The sequence below is a fragment of the Mustelus asterias genome, chromosome 21 (assembly GCF_964213995.1).
Source record: "Mustelus asterias chromosome 21, sMusAst1.hap1.1, whole genome shotgun sequence".
NCBI classification, from domain to species: Eukaryota; Metazoa; Chordata; class Chondrichthyes; order Carcharhiniformes; family Triakidae; genus Mustelus; species Mustelus asterias.
The window spans coordinates 81,594,712-81,619,072 of record NC_135821.1 but is presented as its reverse complement, the minus strand read 5'-3'; the positions used below and the strand labels follow the sequence as shown (position 1 = coordinate 81,619,072).

The 24,361-nt window shown below is 44.2% G+C and overlaps 1 protein-coding gene across 3 annotated transcripts in view; it reads left to right on the top strand.

Moving 5' to 3' along the window:
• LOC144509457 (importin subunit alpha-7) overlaps nucleotides 1-24,361 on the top strand; it is a 167,029-nt gene that overhangs the window by 133,487 nt on the left and 9,181 nt on the right. For all 3 annotated transcript variants that reach the window (XM_078238359.1, XM_078238360.1, XM_078238362.1), the window contains 5 exons: nucleotides 16,967-17,055; nucleotides 17,564-17,663; nucleotides 17,840-18,003; nucleotides 18,659-18,737; nucleotides 19,025-19,150. In XM_078238359.1, coding sequence (XP_078094485.1) covers nucleotides 16,967-17,055; nucleotides 17,564-17,663; nucleotides 17,840-18,003; nucleotides 18,659-18,737; nucleotides 19,025-19,150 — 558 coding nt within the window. The remainder of the gene's footprint in view (nucleotides 1-16,966; nucleotides 17,056-17,563; nucleotides 17,664-17,839; nucleotides 18,004-18,658; nucleotides 18,738-19,024; nucleotides 19,151-24,361) is intronic.

The window sequence follows — 24,361 nt, the reverse complement described above, 5'->3', positions numbered from 1 at the left end:
CCTGCTGCCTCAGAAAAGCAGCCAGCATAATTAAGGACCCCACACACCCCGGACATTCTCTCTTCTGCCGCTTTCCATCAGGAAAAAGATATAAAAGTCTGAGGTCACGTACCAACCGATTCGAGAACAGCTTCTTCCCTGCTGCTGTCAGACTTTTGAATGGAAATACTTTGCATTAAGGTGATCCTTCTCTACACTCTAGCTATGACTGTAACACTACATTCTGCACTCTTTCGTTTCCTTCTCTATGAACGGTATGTTTTGTCTGTATAGCGCACAAGAAACAATACTTTCACTGTATGTTAACATATGTGACAGTAATAAATTAAATCAAATCAAGTCCACCGCTCGGTAGCAGCAGTGTGTACTATCTACAAGATGCACTGCAGCAATTCACCAAAGTTCCTTACACAGCATCTTCCAAACCCACGACACTTCCATCTAGAAGGTCAAGAGCAGCAGATACATGGGAACACCACCACCTGAAAGTTCCCCTCCAAGCCACTCACCATCCTGACTTGGAAATATACCGCCATTCCTTCGCAGTCGCTGGGTCAGAATCCTGGAATTCCCTCCCTAACGGGTTTGTGGGCCAACCCACAGCACATAAGACCATAAGACCATAAGACATAGGAGCGGAAGTAAGGCCATTCGGCCCATCGAGTCCACTCCACCATTCAATCATGGTTGATTTCAACTCCATTTACCCGCTCTCTCCCCATAGCCCTTAATTCCTCGAGAAATCAAGAATTTATCAATTTCTGTCTTGAAGACGCTCAACGTCTCGGCCTCCACAGCCCTCTGTGGCAATGAATTCCACAGACCCACCACTCTCTGGCTGAAGAAATTTCTCCTCATCTCTGTTCTAAAGTGACTCCCTTTTATTCTAAGGCTGTGCCCCCGCGTCCTAGTCTCCCCTGTTAATGGAAACAACTTCCCTACGTCCATCCTATCTAAGCCGTTCATTATCTTGTAAGTTTCTATCAGATCTCCCCTCAACCTCCTAAACTCCAATGAATATAATCCCACGATCCTCAGACGTTCATCGTATGTCAGGCCTACCATTCCTGGGATCATCCGTGTGAATCTCCGCTGGACCCGCTCCAGTGCCAGTATGTCCTTCCTGAGGTGTGGGGCCCAAAATTGCTCACAGTACTCCAAATGGGGCCTAACCAGTGCTTTATAAAGCCTCAGAAGTACATCCCTGCTTTTGTATTCCAAGCCTCTTGAGATAAATGACAACATTACATTTGCTTTCCTAATTACGGACTCAACCTGCAAGTTTACCTTTAGAGAATCCTGGACTAGGACTCCCAAGTCCCTTTGCACTTTAGCATTATGAATTTTGTCACCGTTTAGAAAATAGTCCATGCCTCTATTCTTTTTTCCAAAGTGTACGACCTCGCACTTGCCCACGTTGAATTTCATCAGCCACTTCTTGGACCACTCTCCTAAACTGTCTAAATCTTTCTGCAGCCTCCCCACCTCCTCAATACTACCTGCCCCTCCACCTATCTTTGTATCATCGGCAAACTTGGCCAGAATGCTCCCAGTCCCGTCATCTAGATCGTTAATATATAAAGAGAACAGCTGTGGCCCCAACACTGAACCCTGCGGGACACCACTTGTCACCGGTTGCCATTCTGAGAAAGAACCTTTTATCCCAACTCTCTGCCTTCTGTCTGACAGCCAATCGTCAATCCATGTTAGTACCTTGCCTCGAATACCATGGGCCCTTATTTTACTCAGCAGTCTCCCGTGAGGCACCTTGTCAAAGGCCTTTTGGAAGTCAAGATAGATAACATCCATTGGCTCTCCTTGGTCTAACCTATTTGTTATCTCTTCAAAGAACTCTAACAGGTTTGTCAGGCACAACCTCCCCTTACTAAATCCATGCTGACTTGTCTTAATCCGACCCTGCACTTCCAAGAATTTAGAAATCTCATCCTTAACGATGGATTCTAGAATTTTGCCAACAACTGAGGTTAGGCTAATTGGCCTATAATTTTCCATCTTTTTTCTTGTTCCCTTCTTGAACAGTGGGGTTACAACAGCGATTTTCCAATCCTCTGGGACTTTCCCTGACTCCAGTGACTTTTGAAAGATCACAACTAACGCCTCCACTATTTCTTCAGCTATCTCCTTTAGAACTCTAGGATGTAGCCCATCTGGGCCCGGAGATTTATCAATTTTCAGACCTTTTAGTTTCTCTAGCACTTTCTCCTTTGTGATGGCAACCATATTCAACTCTGCCCCCTGACTTTCCTGAATTGTTGGGATATTACTCATGTCTTCTACTGTGAAGACTGACGCAAAGTACTTATTAAGTTCCTCAGCTATTTCCTTGTCTCCCATCACTAGATTACCAGCGTCATTTTGGAGCGGCCCAATGTCTACTTTTGCCTCCCGTTTGTTTTTAATGTATTTAAAGAAACTTTTACTATCATTCCTAATGTTACTGGCTAGCCTACCTTCATATTTGATCCTCTCCTTCCTTATTTCTCTCTTTGTTATCCTCTGTTTGTTTTTATAGCCTTCCCAATCTTCTGACTTCCCACTACTCTTTGCCACATTATAGGCTCTCTCTTTTGCCTTGATGCATTCCCTGACTTCCTTTGTCAGCCATGGCTGCCTAATCCCCCCTCTGATAACCTTTCTTTTGTTTGGGATGAACCTCTGCACTGTGTCCTCAATTACTCCCAGAAACTCCTGCCATTGCTGTTCTACTGTCTTTCCCACTAGGCTCTGCTTCCAGTCGATTTTTGTCAGTTCCTCCCTCATGCGCCTGTAATTACCTTTATTTAACTGTAGAACCTTCACATCTGATTCTGCCTTCCTTCCTTTCAAATTGCAGACTGAATTCTACCATATTATGATCACTGCTTCCTAAGTGTTCCCTTACTTTAAGATCTTTTATCACGTCTGGCTCATTACATAACACTAAGTCCAGAATAGCCTGTTCCCTCGTGGGCTCCATCACAAGCTGTTCCAAAAAGCCGTCCTGTAAACATTCAACATGGACTGCAGCGATTCAAGAAGGCAGCTCACCACCACCTTCTCAAAGGCAATTAGGGATGGGCAATAAATGCTGGCCTTGCCAGTGACGCCCATATCCCACAAATGAATAAAAAAAGCCTGTTGTTTTTACATCTTCCCATAATCTGTTGACATGTCAGTTCCTCCACTTCACAGTGGCTGTTGGGAGGTCTGTAGTACAACCCCAATAGTGTGATTGCACCGCCCTGTTCCTGAGTTCTACCCAAATGGCCTCACTGCATGATCCCACCAAGGTGTCCTCCCTCTGTATAGCTGTGATATTCTCCCTAATCGGTAAAATAACACCCCCACCTTTCTTGTCACGCTCTCTATCTCGCATGAAGCATCTAAATAAAGTAATGTAAAAGGAAAGTTTATTTATTAGTCACAAGTCAGCTTACATTAACACTGCAATGAAGTTACTGTGAAAATCCCCCAGTGACAACACTCTGGCGCCTGTTTGGGTACACTGAGGGAGAATTTAGCATAGCCAATGCAAATCCTGGAATATCAAGCTGCCAGTCCTGCTCTTCTTTCATCCAAGTCTCCGTAATTGCCACAACATCATAGTCCCATGTAGTAATCCAAGCTTTAAGTTCATCCACCTTAGCTGTCATGCTCCTTGCGTTAAAGCAAACACACCTCAGACCATCTGTCCTGTCATATTTTGTACACTCTCCCTGTGTTTTATTTCTCTTACCTAACTGGACCCATTCAGCGAGTTCTCCACAGTCTCTGTACTCTGTGGCTCTTTTTGATTTTTATCTTTGGTTTCTCTGCCTTCCACTTTTTCCCCATACCGCCTTTTTGTTTCCGTCCCCACCTTACTTCCCTTTGACTTCCTGCATCGGTTCCCATCCCCCTGCCAAATTCGTTTCAACCCTTCCCAATAGCACTAGCAAACACTCCCCCTAGGACATTGTTTCCAGTCCTGCCCAGGTGCAGACCGTCCGATTTGTACTGGTCCCACCTCTCCCAGAACTGGTTCCAGTGTCCCAGGAATTTAAATCATAGAAACAAAGAAGATAGGAGCAGGAGGAGGCCATTTGAGCCTGCCCCACCATTCATTACGATATGGCTAATCATCCAACTCAATAGCCTAATCCTGCTATTTCCTCATAATCTTTGATCCCATTCACCCCAAGTGCTATATAGAAACATAGAAAAACTACAGCACAAAACAGGCCCTTTGGCCCACAAGTTGTGCCGAACACATACCTACCTTCTAGACCTACCTATAACCCTCCATCCTATTAAGCTCCATGTACTCATCCAGGAGTCTCTTAAAAGACCCTATTGAGTTCGCCTCCACCACCACTGACGGCAGCCGATTCCACTCGCCCACCACCCGGCACGGTAGCACAGTGGTTAGCACTGCTGCTTCACAGCTCCAAGGTCCCGGGTTCGATTCCCGGCTCGGTCACTGTCAGTGTGGAGTTTGCACATTCTCCTCGTGTCTGCGTGGGTTTCCTCCGGGTGCTCCGGTTTCCTCCCACAGTCCAAAGATGTGCGGGTTAGGTTGATTGGCCAGGTTAAAAATTGCCCCTTAGAGTCCTGGGATGTGTAGGTTAGAGGGATTAGCGGGTAAATATGTGGGGGTAGGGCCTGGGTGGGATTGTGGTCGGTGCAGACTCGATGGGCCGAATGGCCTCCTTCTGCACTGTAGGGTTTCTATCTTCTATCTATCTATCACCCTCTGTGTGAAAAGCTTACCCCTAACATCTCCCCTGTACCTACCCCCCAGCACTCTAAACCTGTGTCCTCTCCTAGCAGACATTTCCACCCTGGGAAAAAGCCTCCGAGAGTCCACCCGATCTATGCCTCTCAACATCTTATACACCTCTATTAGGCCTCCTCTCATCCTTCGTCTCTCCAAGGAGAAAAGACCGAGCTCCCTCAGCCTATCCTCATAAGGCATGCCACTCAATCCAGGCAACATCCTTGTAAATCTTCTCTGCACCCTTTCAATCTTTTCCACATCCTTCCTATAGTGAGGCGACCAGAACTGAGCACAGTACTCCAAGTGGGGTCTGACGAGGGTCTTATATAGCTGCATCATTATCCCCGGACTCCTAAACTCAATCCCTCGATTGATAAAGGCCAGCACACCATACGCCTTCTTAACCACATCCTCCACCTGCGGGGCCGATTTCAGAGTCCTATGGACCCGGACCCCAAGGTCCTTCTGATCCTCTACAGTAGAACATAGAACAGTACAGCACAGAACAGGCCCTTCGGCCCACGATGGCGGCACGGTAGCACAGTGATTAGCACTGCTGCTTCACAGCTCCAGGGACCTGGGTTTGATTCCCGGCTTGGGTCACTGTCTGTGTGGAGTTTACACATTCTCCTCGTGTCTGCGTGGGTTTCCTCCGGGTGCTCCGGTTTCCTCCCACAGTCCAAAGACGTGCGGGGTTAGGTTGATTGGCCATGCTAGAAATTGCCCTTAGTGACCTGAGATGCGTAGGTTAGAGGGATTAGTGAGTAAATATGGAGGGGTAGGGCCTGGGTGGGATTGTGGTTGGTGCAGACTCGATGGGCCAAATGGCCTCTTTCTGTACTGTAGGGTTTCTATGATTTCTATGACAGTTTCTATGATGTTGTGCCGAGCTTTATCTGAAACCAAGATCAAGCTATCCCACTCCCTATCATCCTGGTGTGCTCCATGTGCCTATCCAATAACCGCTTAAATGTTCCTAAAGTGTATGACTCCACTATCACTGCAGGCAGTCCATTCCACACCCCAACCACACTCTGCGTAAAGAACCTACCTCTGATATCCTTCCTATATCTCCCACCATGACCCCTATAGTTATGCCCCCTTGTAATAACTCCATCCACCCGAGGAAATAGTCTTTGAACGTTCACTCTATCTATCCCCTTCATCATTTTATAAACCTCTATTAAGTCTCCCCTCAGCCTCCTCTGCTCCAGAGAGAACAGCCCGAGCTCCCTCAGCCTTTCCTCATAAGACCTACCCTCCAAACCAGGCAGCATCCTGGTAAATCTCCTCTGCACTCTTTCCAGCGCTTCCACATCCTTCTTATAGTGAGGTGACCAGAACTGCACACAATATTCCAAATGTGGTCTCACCAAGGTCCTGTACAGTTGCAGCATAACCCCATGGCTCTTAAACTCTAACCCCCTGCTAATAAAAGCTAACACACTATAGGCCTTCTTCACAGCTCTATCCACTTGAGTGGCAACCTTTAGAGATCTGTGGATATGGACCCCAAGATATCTCTGTTCCTCCACAGTCTTCAGAACCCTACCTTTGACCCTGCAATCCACATTTAAATTAGTCCTACCAAAATGAATCACCTCACATTTATCAGGGTTAAACTCCATTTGCCATTTGTCAGCCCAGCTTTGCATCCTATCTATGTCTCTTTGCAGCCTACAACAGCCCCACCTCATCCACTACTCCACCAATCTTGGTGTCATCAGCAATTAATCCTAAGAGTCTTTCCCTTTATATTGTACTCCTTCATCCCATTTGACCTACCAAAATGGACCACGACGCATTTATCTGGGTTGAAGTCCATCTGCCACTTGTCCGCCCAGTCTTGCATCCTATCTATGTCCCTCTGTAACTTCTGACATCCCTCCAGACTATCCACAACCCCACCAACCTTCGTGTCGTCGGCAAACTTACCAACCCATCCCTCCGCTTCCTCATCCAGGTCATTTTTGCAAATGACAAACAGCAAGGGTCCCAGAACAGATCCCTGGGGCACACCACTGGTGACCGACCTCCATTTAGAAAAATATCCAGCCACCTCTTGAATACATTCAATGTTTTGGCATCAACTACTTCCTGTGGTAATGAATTCCACAGGCTCACCACTCTTTGGGTGAAGAAATGTCTCCTCACCTCCGTCCTAAATGGTCTATCCTGAATTCTCAGATTGTGACCCCTGGTTCTGGACTCCCCCACCATTGGGAATCCCTTGCTCTTGCACCATCCCTCAAGCCATGTATTCATCTTAGCTATCCTGACATTCCTACTCTGATTAGCACGTGGCACTGATAGCAATCCTGAAATTACTACCTTTGAGGTCCTACTTTTTGGTTTAATTCCTAACCCTCTAAATTCAGCTTCTAGGACCTCATCCTGTTTTTTACCTATATTGTTGGTGCCGATATGCACCACGACAGCGAGTTGTTCACCCTTCCCCTCCAGAATGCCCTGCAGCCACTCTGCAACATCCTTGACACTTGTACCGGGAGGCAACATATCATCCTGGAGTTTTGTTTGTGTCCACAGAAACACCTGTCTATTCCCCTTTTATATGTAGGCAGATGATGGAAAGATGCAATAACAGCAGGGTTGTTATAGTGGAAGACTTTAACTTCCCTAATATTGACTGGGACTTCCTTAGAGCAGGAGGCTTAAGATGGGGCAGAATTTGCGAGGTGCATCAAGGTGGGTTTCTTGAAACAGTATGTGGATAGTCCAATTAGAGGAGCGACCATACTGGACCTTGTATTGGCAGATGAGCCTGGCCAGGTGACTGACCTTTCAATGGGAGAGCATTTTGGAAATAGTGATCACAACTCCTTAAGTTTTAAGATAGCTATGAATAAGGATAAGTCAGGACCTTGCGGGAGGGTATTAATCTGGGGGAGGGCAAATAATGACAGTATTAGGTAGGAGCTAGGGAGAGTTAATTGGGAGCAGCTGTTTTTGGGCAAATCCACATTTGACATTTGACATGTCAGAGTTGATTAAAAACCTACTGATTCGAGTTCAGGACTGGCGTGTTCTAGTAAGGAGGAAGGATTAGGATGGTAAGGTAAGGGACCCCTTAGGGAGGTTATGAATTTAATTAAAAGGGAAATAGAAACATATGCAAGGTTTAGGAAGCTAAAATCAGACGGGTTCCGTGAGGAATATAAAGAAAGCAAGAAAGAACTGAAGAAGCAATTAGAGCAAGGAGAGGCAATGAAATGGCCTTGGCAAGTTGGGCTAAAGAGAATCCCAAGGCATTTTAGACATGCATTAAAAACAAGAGGATAACTAGGGAGAGGGTAGGACAAGTCAATCATATAGGAGGGAACTTGTGCTTGGAGGCAGAGAATGTGGGCGAGATCCTAAATGAATACTTTGTGTCAGTATTCACCAAGAAGAAGGAGATGGAGGATAGTGAGACTAGTGTGGAGCATGCTAATATCCTAGAGCATTTTGAGATAAAGAAAGAAGTGGTGTTGGGTCTCTTGAAGCACATTAAGGTGGATAAGTCCCCAGGGCTTGATGAGATCTACCCCGGGTTATTAAGTGAGGAGATTGCTTGGCCCCTGACAAAGACTCTGTATCCTCGTTAGCCACTGAAGAGGTCCTGGAGGACTGGTAAGTAACTAATGTTGTTTCTCTGTTCAAAAAAAGAATTCGGGATCATCCAGGAAATTATAGACTGGTGAGTTTCACACCAGTGATTGGGAAGCTATTGGAGAGGATCCTTACAGATAGCATTTACACGCAACAGGGAGGCAAAGGCCTAGTGCTATTATCACGAGACTATTAATGCAGGAACTCAGCTAATGTTCTGGGGACCCAGGTTTGAATCCCGCCACGAAATCTGAATTCAATAAAAAATATCTGGAATTAAGAATCTACTGATGACCATGAAACCTTTGTCAAATGTCAGAAAAACCCATCTGGTTCACTAATGTTCTTTTGGGAAGGAAATCTGCCATCCTTACCTGGTCTGGCCTACATGTGACTCCAGAGCTACAGCAATGTGGTTAACCCTCAACTGCCCTCTGAAATGGCCTAACAAGGAATCTTTGGGAGGCAAGGGATGAGATTGCAGAGCCTTTGGCTTTGATCTTTCGGTCCTCACTGTCCACGGGGATGGTGCCAGAGGACTGGAGAGTGGCGAATGTTGTTCCTCTGTTAAAGAAAGGGAATAGAAATGACCCTGGTAATTATAGACCGGTTAGTCTTACTTCGGTGGTTGGTAAATTGATGGAAAAGGTCCTTAGGGATGGGATTTACGACCATTTAGAAAGATGCGGATTAATCCGGGATAGTCAGCACGGATTTGTGAAGGGCAAGTCGTGCCTCACAAATTTGATAGAATTTTTTGAGGAGGTAACTAAGTGTGTTGATGAAGGTAGGGCAGTTGATGTCATATACATGGATTTTAGTAAGGCGTTTGATAAGGTCCCCCATGGTCGGCTTATAGAACCATAGAAAATTACAGCTCAGAAACAGGCCTTTTGGCCCTTCTTGTCTGTGCCGAACCATTTTATGCCTAGTCCCACTGACCTGCACTTGGACCATATCCCTCCACACCCCTCTCATCCATGAACCCGTCCAAGTTTTTCTTAAATGTTAAAAGTGACCCCGCATTTACCACTTTATCCGGCAGCTCATTCCACACTCCCACCACTCTCTGCGTGAAGAAGCCCCCCCTAATATTCCCTTTAAACTTTTCTCCTTTCACCCTTAACCCATGCCCTCTGGTTTTTTTCTCCCCCAGCTTCAGCGGAAAAAGCCTGCTTGCATTCACTCTATTTATACCCATCAAAATTTTATACACCTCTATCAAATCTCCCCTCAATCTTCTACGCTCCAGGGAATAAAGTCCCAACCTATTCAATCTCTCTCTGTAACTCAGCTTCTCAAGTCCCGGCAACATTCTTGTGAACCTTCTCTGCACTCTTTCAATCTTATTTACATCCTTCCTGTAACTAGGTGACCAAAACTGTACACAATACTCCAAATTTGGCCTCACCAATGCCTTATATAACCTTACCATAACACTCCAACTTTTATACTCGATACTCCGATTTATAAAGGCCAATGTACCAAAGGCACTCTTTACGACCCTATCCACCTGTGACGTCACTTTTAGGGAACTCTGTACCTGTATTCCCAGATCCCTCTGTTCAACTGCACTCTTCAGAGTCCTACCATTTACCCTGTACGTTCTTCTTTGGTTTGTCCTTCCAAAGTGCAATATCTCACACTTGTCTGCGTTAAATTCCATTTGCCATTTTTCAGCCCATTTTTCTAGTTGGTCCAAATCCCTCTGCAAGCTTTGAAAACCTTCCTCACTGTCCACTACACCTCCAACCTTTGTATCATCAGCAAACTTGCTGATCCAATTGACCACATTATCATTCAGGTCATTGATATAGATGACAAACAACAATGGACCCAACACCGATCCCTGCGGCACACCACTAGTCACAGGCCTCCACTCAGAGAAGCAATCCTCCACAACCACTCTCTGGCTTCTTCCATTGAGCCAGTGTCTTATCCAATTTACTACCTCCCCATGTATACCCAGCGACTGAACCTTCCTAACTAACCTCCCATGAGGGACCTTGTCAAAGGCCTTGCTGAAATCCAGGTAGACAACATCCACTGCCTTCCCTTCATCCACTTTCCTGGTAACCTCCTCGAAAAACTCTAATAGATTGGTCAAACATGACCTACCACGCACAAAGCCATGTTGACTCTCCCTAATAAGTCCCTGTCTATCCAAATATTTGTAGATCCTATCCCTTATCACACCTTCCAATAACTTGCCCACCACCGACGTCAAACTTACTGGCCGATAATTTCCCGGATTTCTTTTGGAACCTTTTTTAAACAACGGAACAACATGAGCCACCCTCCAATCATCCGGCACCTCCCCCGTGAATACTTACATTTTAAATATGTCTGCCAGGGCCCCTGCAAGTTCAACACTAGCTTCCCTCAAGGTCCGTGGGAATACCCTGTCCGGTCCTGGGGATTTATCCACTCTGATTTGCCTCAAGACAGCAAGCACCTCCTCCCCTTTAATCTGTAAAGGTTCCATGGCCTCCCTACCAGTTTGCCCTATTTCCATAGACTCCATGCCCGTTTCCTCAGTAAATACGGATGCAAAAAACCCATTTAGTATCTCCCCCATCTCTTTTGGTTCCATACACAGTCTACCACTCTGGTCTTCAAGAGGACCAATTTTATCCCTCACTATCCTTTTGCTCCTAACATACCTATAGAAGCTCTTTGGATTTTCCTTCACTCTGTCTGCCAAAGCAACCTCATGTCCTTATGATGAAAGTAAGGAGGTGTGGGATAGAGGGAAAGTTGGCCGATTGGATAGGTAACTGGCTATCTGATCGAAGACAGAGGGTGGTGGTGGATGGAAAATCTTTGGACTGGAGGCAGGTTGCTAGCGGAGTGCCACAGGGATCAGTGCTTGGTCCTCTGCTCTTTGTGATTTTTATTAATGACTTAGAGGAGGGGGCTGAAGGGTGGATCAGTAAATTTGCTGATGACACCAAGATTGGTGGAGTAGTGGATGAGGTGAAGGGCTGTTGTAGGCTGGAAAGAGACATAGATAGGATGCAAAGCTGGGCTGAAAAATGGCAAATGGAGTTTAACCCTGATAAATGTGAGGTGATTCATTTTGGTAGGACTAATTTAAATGTGGATTACAGGGTCAAAGGTAGGGTTCTGAAGAGTGTGGAGGAACAGAGAGATCTTGGGGTCCATATCCACAGATCTCTAAAGGTTGCCACTCAAGTGGATAGAGCTGTGAAGAAGGCCTATAGTGTGTTAGCTTTTATTAACAGGGGGTTGGAGTTTAAGAGCCGTGGGGTTATGCTGCAACTGTACAGGACCTTGGTGAGACCACATTTGGAATATTGTGTGCAGTTCTGGTCACCTCACTATAAGAAGGATGTGGAAGCGCTGGAAAGAGTGCAGAGGAGATTTACCAGGATGCTGCCTGGTTTGGAGGGTAGGTCTTATGAGGAAAGGTTGAGGGAGCTGGGGCTGTTCTCTCTGGAGCGGAGGAGGTTGAGGGGAGACTTAATAGAGGTTTATAAAATGATGAAGGGGATAGATAGAGTGAACGTTCAAAGACTATTTCCTCGGGTGGATGGAGCTATTACAAGGGGGCATAACTATAGGGTTCATGGTGGGAGATATAGGAAGGATATCAGAGGTAGGTTCTTTACGCAGAGAGTGGTTGGGGTGTGGAATGGACTGCCTGCAGTGATAGTGGAGTCATACACTTTAGGAACATTTAAGCGGTTATTGGATAGGCACATGGAGCACACCAGGATGATAGGGAGTGGGATAGCTTGATCTTGGTTTCAGATAAAGCTCGGCACAACATCGTGGGCTGAAGGGCCTGTTCTGTGCTGTACTGTTCTATGTTCAGAGGGCAGTTGAGAGTCAACCACACAGCTTCCATTAGGGATGGGCAATAAATGCTGGCCTGCCAGCGATGCCCATGTCCCATGAATGAATAATAAAAAAAATTTGGGAAAAATGGTCTAATTAGGGAAAGTCAGCATGGCTTTGTGCGGGGCAGGTCATGTCTTAATAAGTTGATTTTTTTTCAGGGGGTGGCGAAGGTGATTGATATGGGTAGAGCAGTGGATATTGTCTGCATGGATTTTAGTAAGGCTTTCAACAAGGTCTCTCATGGTAGGCTCATCCAGAAGATTAACATGCATGTGATCCACGGTGACTTGGCCGCTTAAATTCAGAATTGGCTTGCCCAAAGAAGCCAGTAGTAGTGGAAGGGTGTTTTTCTGGCTGGAGGTCCGTGACTAGTGGTGTTCTGCAGGGATCCGTACTGGGACCTCTGCTGTTAGTGATATCTTTAAATGACTTGGATGAGAGCGCAGCAGGACCTGGGTGTCCTTGTGCACCCGTTGCTGAGGGTACGCATGCAAGTGCAGCAAGCGGTCAATAAGGCAAATGGCATGTCGGCCTTCATTGCGAGAGGTTTTGAGTACTGGAGCAGAGATGTGTTGTTGCAATTATACAGGGACTTGGTGAGGCCACACCTAGAGTATTGTGTGCAGTTTTGGTCTCCTTTTTGGAGGAAGGATGTTCTTACTCTCAAGGGAGTGCAGTGAAGGTTTACCCGGCTGATTCCAGGGATGGCGGGACTGATGTATGAGAAGAGATTGACTAGGTTAGGATTGTTTTCGCTGGAGTTCAGACGAATGAGGGGGGATCTCCTCGAGACTTATAAAATTCTAGCAGGTCTAGACAGGATAGATGCAGGGATGATATTCCCGATGGTGGGGGAGTCCAGTACCAGGGGTCACAGTCTGAGGATTCAGGATAAATCATTTAGGACGGAGGTGAGGAGACATTCCTTCACCCAAAGAGTGGTGAGCCTGTGGAATTCATTACCACAGGAAGTAGTTGATGCCAAAACATTGAATGTATTCAAGAGGTGGCTGGATATAGCACTTGTGGGGGGAATGGCATCAAAGGTTATGGGGAGAAAGCAGGATTAGGCTATTGAGTTGGATGATCAGCCATGATCGTAATGAATGGTGGAGCACGCCTGAGGACCAGATGGCCTCCTCCTGCTCCTATCTTCTATGTTTCTAAAACATAGATGGGAGGGTTAATAAGTTTGCAGACAACACAAAGATAGTTGGAGTTGTGGATATTGTAGAAAGTTGTCAAAGGATGCACTGGGATATAAATCAGTTGCAGATATGAGCAGAGAAATGGCAGATGGAGTTTAATCCAGGTAAGTGTGAGGTACTGCACTTTGGGAGATTAAATATTAAGGATAAGTATATAGATAATGGCAGCACCCTGAACAGCATTGATGCACAGAGGGATCTTGGTGTTCAAGTCCATAGCTCCCTGAAGGTGACCATGCAAGTAGATGGGGTGATTAAAGAAGGCGTACAGCTTGCTTGCCTTTATTGACCGAGGCATTCAGTACAAGAGTCAGGATGTCAGCTTTATAAAACTGGTTAGGCTACACTTAGAGTATTGCATTCAATTCTGGTTGCCACATTACAGGAAGGCTTTGGAGAGGATGCGGAAGAGGTTTACCAGGATGCTGCCTGGATTAGAGGGTATGAGCAATAAGGAGAGGCTGGACAAACAAGGTTGTTTTCCCTGGAGCGGCGGAGGCTGAGGGGAGACCTGATAGAAGTTTATAAAATTGAGAGGCATAGATAGGGTTGACAGTCAGAATCTTTTTCCCAGAGTTGAAATGTCTAGTATTAGGGGACATTAGTGTTAGGGGCAGCACGGTGGCACAGTGGTTAGCACTGCTGCTTCATAGCGCCAGGGACCCAATTTCGATTCCTGGCTTGGGCCACTGTCTGTGTGGATTTTGCACCTTCTCCCCGTGTCTGCGTGCATTTCCTCCGGGTGCTCTGGTTTCCTCCCACATTCTGAAAGACGTGCTGGTTAGGTGCATTGACTCAAACAGGTGCCAGACTGTGGCGACTAGGGGAATTTCACAGTAACTTCATTGCAGTGTTAATGCAAGCCTTACTTATGACTAATAAATAAACTTAAAATAAACACGCACTTAAGGTAAGAGGGGAATGTTCAAAGGAGATGTGAGGGGCAAGTTTTTTACACAGAGTGTGGTAGGTGTCTGGAATGTGCTGCCAGGAGTGGTGTGCAGGCAGATACAATAGGAGCGTTTAAGGGACTTTTAGATAAGTACATGAATGTGCAAGGAATAGAGGGATATGGACCAAGGGCAGGCAGATGGGATTCGTTTAATTTGGTGTTATGTGTGGCAGAACATTGTGGGCCGAAGGGCCTGTTCCTGTGCTGTATTGTTCTTAAGTTTTAAAATCTATTTATCAGTTTCACAAGTAGGCTTACATTAACATTGCAATTAAGTTACTGTGAAAATCCCCTCGTCGCCACACTCTGGCACCTGTTTCGGTATCACTGAGAACATAAGAACTAGGAGTAGGAGTAGGCCATCTGGCCCCTTGAGCCTGCTCCACCATTCACTAAGATCATGGCTGATCTTTTTGTGGACTCAGCTCCACTTACCTACCCACTCACCATAGTCCTTAATTCCTTTACTGTTCAAAAATTTACCTATCCTTGCCTTAAAAACATTCAATGCAGTAGCCTCAACTGCTTCACTGGGCAGGGAATTCCACAGATTCACAACCGTTTGTGTGAAGAAGTTCCTCCTCAACTCAGTCCTAAATCTGCTCCCCCTTATTTTGAGGCCATGCCCCCTAGTTCTAGTTTCACCCGCCAGTGGAAACAACTTCCTTGCTTCTATTTTATCTATTCCTTCATAATCTTTTATGTTTCTATAAGTTCTCTCCTCATTCTTCTGAATTCCAGTGAATAAACCCCAGTCTACTCAGTCTCCAGGCGTGGCCTCACCAGCCCCTTATATAGCTGCAACATAACCTCATTGTTTTTAAACCCCATCTCTCTAGCAATGAAGGACAAAATTCCATTTGCCTTCTTAGTTACCTGCTGCACCTGCAAACCAACTCCTTGTGATTCTTGCACAAGGACACCCAGGTCCCTCTACACAGCAGCATGCTGCAATTTTTTACCATTTAAATAATAGGCTAAAAATGGGTTCTGCACCAGCGAGATCTCAGAATGATATCCACCCCACCTGCCTTTCATGATGATGTAATCAGGTTCACACACAAAAAGGCTGAGACTAATTTGCATATATTAACATGACATTAGCAGGCTTGCCACTGCTACTTCTGGCCTTATCCTAACTTCCCACCCAGCCAGCGTGAGATCATGCCGGTGGGAATCACTACTGGATTTTAAAAATCAAAACCAATCAAGGTGACCATGCTGTGGGTGCACAGGTAAGTAAGTGCCACCCCAGGGGGTGAGGGACATACCTGGGCACTGCCTCCGGCACTGCACTGCCCAGACACTCTCTGAGGAGCTCCATTGCGAGGGTTCCCCTTAACCATGGGAGGGGGCTGCCCTGCTGTGCGTGGGAGGGGTAGTGTTCCCCTTATCTGTGGGCAGTTGGATGGCAGGGTGGATGGGAGAGTTGACCTGTGTGTGAGCTCTCGATGTCTGGGTGCGGGTTTCCCCAGGTCTGTGGGGGGTGCTTTTATTTAGAGATTAAAATTAAAAATGCATTTGTTAGTCTGCCATCCAACTACCCACAGATAAGGGGTCATCACCCCTCCCGCACACAGAAGGGCAGCCTCCTCCCATGGTTAAGGGGAACCCCCGCAATGGAGCTCCTCAGAGGGTGCCTTGGCAGTGCAGTGCCGGAGTGCCAGGGGCAGTGCCCAGGCATGTCCCTCACTTACCTGTGCACCCACAAGCATGGTCACCTCGATTGGTTTTGGTTTTTGAAATCCAGTAGTGATTCCCGTCGGCATGATGTCACGCTGGCTGGGTGGGAAGTTAGGATAAGGCCAGAAGTTGGCTTACATTCACACTGCAATGAAGTTACTGTGAAAATCCCCTAGTCGCCACATTCCGGCACCTGTTTGGATACACTGAGGGAGAATTTAGCATGGCCAATGCACCTAACCTGCACATCTTTCGGACTGTGGGAGGAAACCGGAGCATCCGGAGAAAACCTTCGTGGACACAGGGAGAGCGTGCAGACTCCACACAGGCAGTGACCCAAGCCGGGAATCGGATTGGGATGCCCTTTAAAAGGAGCCCCGATCTCTGGATTTCTGACGTGGCTGGCTTTCTTAGGCTTTAGCTGACTCAATCTTGTTTCCACTTTGAAATGTCTCAGAATGCTGCTCAATACTGCTGTGTAACATATGAACTTCAGGCTGGTTTTCTTGCGTAGGCCAGCATTTTTGGGATGATTCCAATATTTACTCTTACCAAAAATTCATCATTCAAACATTTCTATTAAATCTTTCAATCTCTGCTCTATGAATAATAAAACTAGCTCCTCAGATCTTTTTATCTAACTCAAGTCTCTCATCTATGGTACCATTTTTGTAAAGCTCTTCACTCATGTCTAAGCCTTGAAATCCTAAAGTGTGGTGTGCAGGGATCTTGTGCTTTCGGGCTAAGTAGTTTAAGGCATTCTCTTTAGTCCTTTATATCTTTTGTGGGAAGGGACAACTGGCTAATGGTTTAGTTTCTACAATTTTGTTGAATGAGATTAATTTTAACTTGAAATATTTATGTGTTTTATAAAATTTAAAATGTTTTTTCTAGGCTGTTTGGGCTTTGGGAAACATTGCAGGTGACAGTGCAGTATGCAGGGACTTTGTCCTCCACTGTGCAATTCTTCCGCCTTTGTTACAGTAAGTATTTTTATTTTCGAGAGATTTTCTTCATTATCTGAATGTCAATTTCACCAGCAGTGGATGAGGAGGAGAAAGGTTGTGTATGCTCTTCAGGGCAATAGATCTTTATCATAGAGCCTATCAAACTGAAGTGTTGAAAGTTGGAGTGCAAATTTAGTTGAATGGCATATAGAATAATGGTTATTGACAATTAATAATTGTATACTGTGCACTCAACTATGTCTTTGACCAGGATTTAACGTACTATAACAGTTGAGGGGATGGGGTGAAAATGAAGAGCACATGTTAAAGTATTAGTGTTAATATGTAAAAAGCTAGAATGGTTGTTAATTAGTTTCTTAATGCATCTATTGCTAAGTTTAAAATTTTCTTTTCCAGTTAAAATTATACAACATGGTCTTATCTACAGCATGTAGTTTATTTGTAGTAATCTGATTATGTATTGAATTTTGTGCAAGCATTTATGAGCATTTCATGCTTGTTTTGTGTTTATCGTTTGTTTTAGGTTATTGACAAAATCTAACAGACTCACAATGACAAGAAATGCTGTCTGGGCATTGTCCAACCTATGCAGAGGCAAAAATCCACCACCTGATTTTGAGAAGGTAAATATCCTCTGTTACATTGTCTTTGCAGTTGAGCAAAATTTTCAGATGAGGTACGATGTGTAACTACCAGAACACGATTCTGTGTGGGTGGGTAGTTTCAAGTTATTAAGTTTAAGTCTTCATCATTAATTTGTGAAGTGCCAAATATAAAGATCTATTTTTCATTCTTGCAGGTATCCCCCTGCTTACCTGTGTTGTCTAGGCTACTGTTCAGCAGTGATCCTGACTTGCTTGCAGATGCTTGTTGGGCATTATCTTATCTGTCAGATGGACCCAATGAAAAAATTCAGGCTGTTATCGACTCTGGGGTTTGCAGACGATTGGTGGAGCTCTTAATGTAAGTATGTTTGCACAGAGATAGTATTCCTTATATCTTTTATGGTCATGGATTGAGTGCAAAGAGGTCAATTTTAAACCTTTTCATAAGTTTCAGGGTTTTGGCTACTAACTTGAACATCAATTGGTGGACAAAGCTTTAAGTTAGAAAAAACACAATTTTCGTAGTTAACAATTGTTCACTGGTTTATTGCACTTTCATCAATTTAAAGTTTCAAAATTCTGTTTACGTTTGTAAAAGTATATTTTGTGAATTTTCATGTGTTTTTTTTTCATTAATATCTCCCCTTCTACATATGTGTCATGTCAAAGCAGATGGCCTGTTTCTATGCCTTTACCACTACCAATTTGGGTCAGATGTGGGTTATGAATGCTTTACAGTGAAGCAATAACGCCCTCCTCGACATCTTCAGTAGTACAGGAGTTGGCAGTTTCCTACCTCCTGAAATGACTTCTAGGTTGTTAATGTTTGCATTGTTGGAACACCAAAGTGCTATGCTGTGCTCCCGCTACTTTGGGAATATTTTTAAAACAATCCATGATTTTTTTAAACAAAGTACATTAAAATTGTCTGCTGTAACTAATATGAAATACTACTAAATGTAATATGTTGGATGTATAATTTCTGACGGGCGTTTTTGTAAATACCCTCACAGGCATAATGACTACAAAGTTGCATCACCAGCATTAAGAGCTGTGGGTAACATAGTAACAGGTGATGATATCCAGACACAGGTAACTGCATCACTGACATGTATGTTTGGAGTCAGTTGTAAATCAGTTATTGTCTCTATTGGCTTTAGTTTAAAATAATTTGATGTTTTTCACGATTAGTTAATATAATAGAAACTCTCTAAAAGACATTTTAATAAAGTTGATCCCCTTAAGTTTTAGTTTGCAGAAACTTTTTCCTCTTTAATGTAGAGATGGATTGTTTGGAAAATTATTGAAGCAAAATACTGTAACTTTGTTGCACTCAATTGCAAAATTGTGTTTAGTGGCTTAATTTTTGTTCTGTCCAGGTCATATTAAATTGTTCAGCCTTGCCATGTCTTCTACATTTATTAAGTAGTCCAAAAGAATCCATAAGGAAAGAAGCTTGTTGGACTATTTCAAACATTACAGCTGGAAATAGAGCACAAATTCAGGTAGAGGAAAATAGTTTTCATTTGAAATTAGTGAATTTACATATTTGTATCCAATGTGTTTGATAAAAGTAATTTAAATTTACTTAATAGTTCATAGCTGCCTTGTGACATTTTGTCAAAGATTAGAACTTGAGAGTTTTGATTTATACATTTATTTTCAATGGATTTTAAATTCTAATCTAATGGTTATATAATCCTATAATTAACTTTACTTGAAGACAATCTCTGAAGTATTTCTCAAAAATCTGCTAACAGCATCATGTAGTCTGCAGTTCCCCAAATGTTAAAAAGAGTTTAAATGCATCATACTGTAGTGTTGCTAAGTGAGGTTGGGCCACTTTCTAGCCATTTGGAAGAAACCACATTTAATACTTGCGTCTGATTTTTTTTTACCATGTGCAAAGTTCTATTTAAATTGTTGTTTGCTTCTTCCAGAGTTGATACTGATGGAATGAGGAATTTTCTTTAATGTACACTTTTTCAAATATACAGATGGCAATTTTGTGGTGTCAGCTGTGACTTAGTTCGCAGGGTCCTCATCTTTGAATTGTCAGGTAGAAACATAGAAGTTGGAGTTGGCCATTCAGCCAATTGAGCCTGCTTCACCATTCAACATGGTCATGGCTGATGCTCTTTCTCGATGCCATATGTATGGGCTCTCTCCCAATACCTCTTCACACCTTTAGTGTCTAGAAATCTTATTCATTTCTTTCTTAAATATATTCAGTGAATTGGCCTTCACAGCCTCATTCTTCTAAATTCCAGTGAAATCAGCCCAGTCGCCCCAATCTCTCCTCATATGACAATCTTGCCATCCCAGGAATTAGTCTCGTAAATCTTCACTGCACTCCTTCAATGACAAATATATCCTTTCTTGGATAAAGATTCCAGGTTTGGTCTCACCAAAGCCCTGTACAGCTGCAGTAAGACATCCTTGCATTTGTACTCAAGTCCTCTTGCCAACATACCGTTTGCCTTTCCAATTGCTTGTTGTACTAGTGTACAAGGTATTTCCCAATCTAGCACCATTCAAATAATACTCTGCCATTCTGTTTCTCCGTCCGATGCGGATAACTTCACATTTATCCACATTATTCTACATCTGCCACATATTTGCTCAATCAAGTCACCTTGAAGCCTCTTAACATTCTCCTCACCACTCACATTTCCACAAAGTTTTGTGTCATCACCAAACTTGGAAATATTACTTTTGGTTCCCTCATCCAAATTATTGATGTATATTATGGATTGCTGGGACCCAAGCACAGATCCCTGCAGGACCTCTCTAGTCACCGCCTGCCATTTCAACATGGATCCATTTATCTTTACTCTTTGTTTCTTGTCTGCTAACCAATTCTCAATTCATGCCAATATATTACCCCCAATCTCATGCGCTTATGGACAGCACAATGGTTAGCACTGCTGCCTCACTGCTGGAAGGTAAAATCCAATACCAGTGGCTTGTGCTTAAACAAAGGAGACTATAAGGGGATGAGGGAGGAGTTGGCTAAGGTAGACAGGGAGCAAAATCTTTATGGTGGGACAATTGAAGAACAGTGCAGGACTTTCAAAGTGATCTTTCACAGTGCTCAGCAAAACTATATACCAGTGATGAGGAAGGACTGTAGAAAAAGAGATGATCAGCCATGGATATCTAAGGAAATAAAGGAGGGTATCAAATTGAAAGAAAATGCATACAAAGTGGCAAAGATTAGTGGGAACCGAGAGGATTGGGAAATCTTTAAAGGTCAGCAGAAAGCCACGAAAAAAGCTATAAAGAAAAGTAAGATGGATTATGAGAGTAAACTAGCTCAGAATATAAAAACAGAGAGCAAAGGTTTCTACAAATATATAAAATGAAAAAGAGTGGCTAAAGTAAACATTGGTCCTTTAGAGGGCGAGAAGGGGGATGTAATAACTGGAAATGAGAAAATGGCTGAGGCATTGAACAGGTATTTTGTGTCGGTCTTCACAGTGGAAGACACAAATAACATGCCAGAAATTGATGACAGGAAGGCTATGGCAGGTGAGAACCAAGAAACTATCATTATCACGAAAGAGGTAGTGTTGGGCAAATTAATGGGGCTAAAGGTAGACAAGTCTCCTGATCCTGATGGAATGCATCCCAGGGTACTAAAAGAGATGGCGGGAGAAATAGCAAATGCACTAGTGGTAATTTACCAAAATTCGCTGGACTCTGGGGTGATTCCCGCAGATTGGAAAACAGCAAATGTGACACCACTGTTTAAAAAAAGGAGGTAGACAAAAGGCAGGTAACTATAGGCCGGTTAGCTTAACTTCTATAGGAGGGAAAATGCTTGAATCTATCATGAAGGAAGAAATAGCAAGACATCTGGATATAAGTTGTCCCATTGGTAAGACGCAGCATGGGTTCATGAAGGGATAAAATTGGTCCTCTTGAAGACCAGAGTGGTAGACTGTGTATGGAACCAAAAGAGATGGGGGAGATACTAAATGGTTTTTTTGCATCCGTATTTACTGAGGAAACGGGCATGTAGTCTACGGAAATAGGGCAAACTGGTAGGGAGACCATGGAACCTTTACAGATTAAAGAGGAGGAGGTGCTTGCTGTCTTGAGGCAAATCAGAGTGGATAAATCCCTAGGACCGGACAGGGTATTCCCATGGACCTTGAGGGAAGCTAGTGTTGAACTTGCAGGGGCCCTGGCAGACATATTTAAAATGTAAGTATTCACGGGGGAGGTGCCGGATGATTGGAGGGTGGCTCATGTTGTTCCGTTGTTTAAAAAAGGTTCCAAAAGAAATCCGGGAAATTATCGGCCAGTAAGTTTGACGTCAGTGGTGGGCAAGTTATTGGAAGGTGTGATACGGGATAGGATCTACAAATATTTGGATAGACAGGGACTTATTAGGGAGAGTCAACATGGCTTTGTGCGTGGTAGGTCATGTTTGACCAATCTGTTAGAGTTTTTCGAGGAGGTTACCAGGAAAGTGGATGAAGGGAAGGCGGTGGATGTTGTCTACCTGGATTTCAGCAAGGCCTTTGACAAGGTCCCTCATGGGAGGTTAGTTAGGAAGGTTCAGTCGCTAGGTATACATGGGGAGGTAGTAAATTGGATAAGACACTGGCTCAATGGAAGAAGCCAGAGAGTGGTTGTGGAGGATTGCTTCTCTGCATGGAGGCCTGTGACTAGTGGTGTGCCGCAGGGATCGGTGTTGGGTCCATTGTTGTTTGTCATCTATATCAATGATCTGGATGATAATGTGGTAAATTGGATCAGCAAGTTTGCTGATGATACAAAGATTGGAGGTGTAGTGGACAGTGAGGAAGGTTTTCAAAGCTTGCAGAGAAATTTGGACCAACTAGAAAAATGGGCTGAAAAATGGCAAATGGAATTTAACGCAGACAAGTGTGAGATATTGCACTTTGGAAGGACAAATCAAAGTAGAACGTACAGGGTAAATGGTAGGACTCTGAAGAGTGCAGTTGAACAGAGGGATCTGGGAATACAGGTACAGAATTCCCTAAAAGTGACGTCACAGGTGGATAGGGTCGTAAAGAGTGCCTTTGGTGCATTGGCCTTTATAAATCGGAGTATCGAGTATAAAAGTTGGAGTGTTATGGTAAGGTTATATAAGGCATTGGTGAGGCCGAATTTGGAGTATTGTGTACAGTTTTGGTCACCTAGTTACAGGAAGGATGTAAATAAGATTGAAAGAGTGCAGAGAAGGTTCACAAGGATGTTGCCGGGACTTGAGAAGCTGAGTTACAGAGAGAGATTGAATAGGTTTGGGACTTTATTCCCTGGAGCGTAGAAGATTGAGGGGAGATTTGATAGAGGTGTATAAGATTTTGATGGGTATAGATAGAGTGAATGCAAGCAGGCTTTTTCCGCTGAGGCTAGGGGAGAAAAAAACCAGGGGGCATGGGTTAAGGGTGAAAGGAGAAAAGTTTAAAGGGAATATTAGGGGGGGCTTCTTCACGCAGAGAGTGGTGGGAGTGTGGAATGAGCTGCCGGATAAAGTGGTAAATGCGGGGTCACTTTTAACATTTAAGAAAAACTTGGACGGGTTCATGGATGAGAGAAGTGTGGAGGGATATGGTCCAAGTGCAGGTCAGTGGGACTAGGCATAAAATGGTTCGGCACAGACAAGAAGGGCCAAAAGGCCTGTTTCTGAGCTGTAATTTTCTATGGTTCTATGGAAGGGCAGGTCATGTTTGACTAATTTGGTGGAATTCTTTGAGAACATTACACGTGCAGTGGACAATGGGGAACCTGTGGATGTGGTGTGTCTGGATTTCCAGAACGCATTTGACAAGGTGTCGCACCAAAGACTGCTACGTAAGATAACGATGCATAGTGTTACGGGTAATGTATTAGCATGGATAGAGGATTTGTTAACTAACAGAAAGCAAAGATGCCTTGTACAAGACATTGGTAAGGCCACACATGGAATACAGTGTGCAATTCTGGTCATCCTATTATAGAAAGGATATTATTAAACTAGAAAGAGTGCAGAAAAGATTTACTAGGATGCTACCGGGACTTGATGGATTGAGTTATAAGGAGAGGCTGAATAGACTGGGACTTTTTTCTCTGGAGCGTAGGAGGCTGAGGGGTGACCTTATAGAGGTCTATAAAATAATGAGGGGCATAGACAAGGTAGATAGTCAATATCTTTTCCCAAAGGTAGGGGAGTCTAAAACTAGAGGCCATAGGTTTAAGGTGAGAGGGGAGAGATACAAAAGTGTCCAGAGGGGCAATTCTTTCACACAGAGGGTGGTGAGTGTCTGGAACAAGCAGCCAGGGGTAGTAGTAGAGGCGGGTACAATTTTGTCTTTTAAAAAGCATTTAGACAGTTACGTGGGTACGATGGGTATAGAGGGATAAGGGCCAAATGCGGGTAATTGGGATTAGCTTAGGGGTTTTAAAAAAATAAGAGCGACATGGACAAGTTGGGCCGAAGGGCCTGTTTCCGTGCTGTAAACCCTCTATCACTCTATGAGTGGGGGTAAAGGGGTGTTTTTCTGGTTGGCGATCAGTGACTAGTGGTGTGCCTCAGGGATCAGTATTGGGACCACAATTGTTTATGATTTACGTAGATGATTTGGAGTTGGGGACCAAGTGTAGTGTGTCAAAATTCGCAGATGACACTAAGATGGGTGGAAGAGCAAAGTGTGCAGAGGATGCTGAAAGTCTGCAAAGTCTAAGTGAGTGGGTCAGGGTCT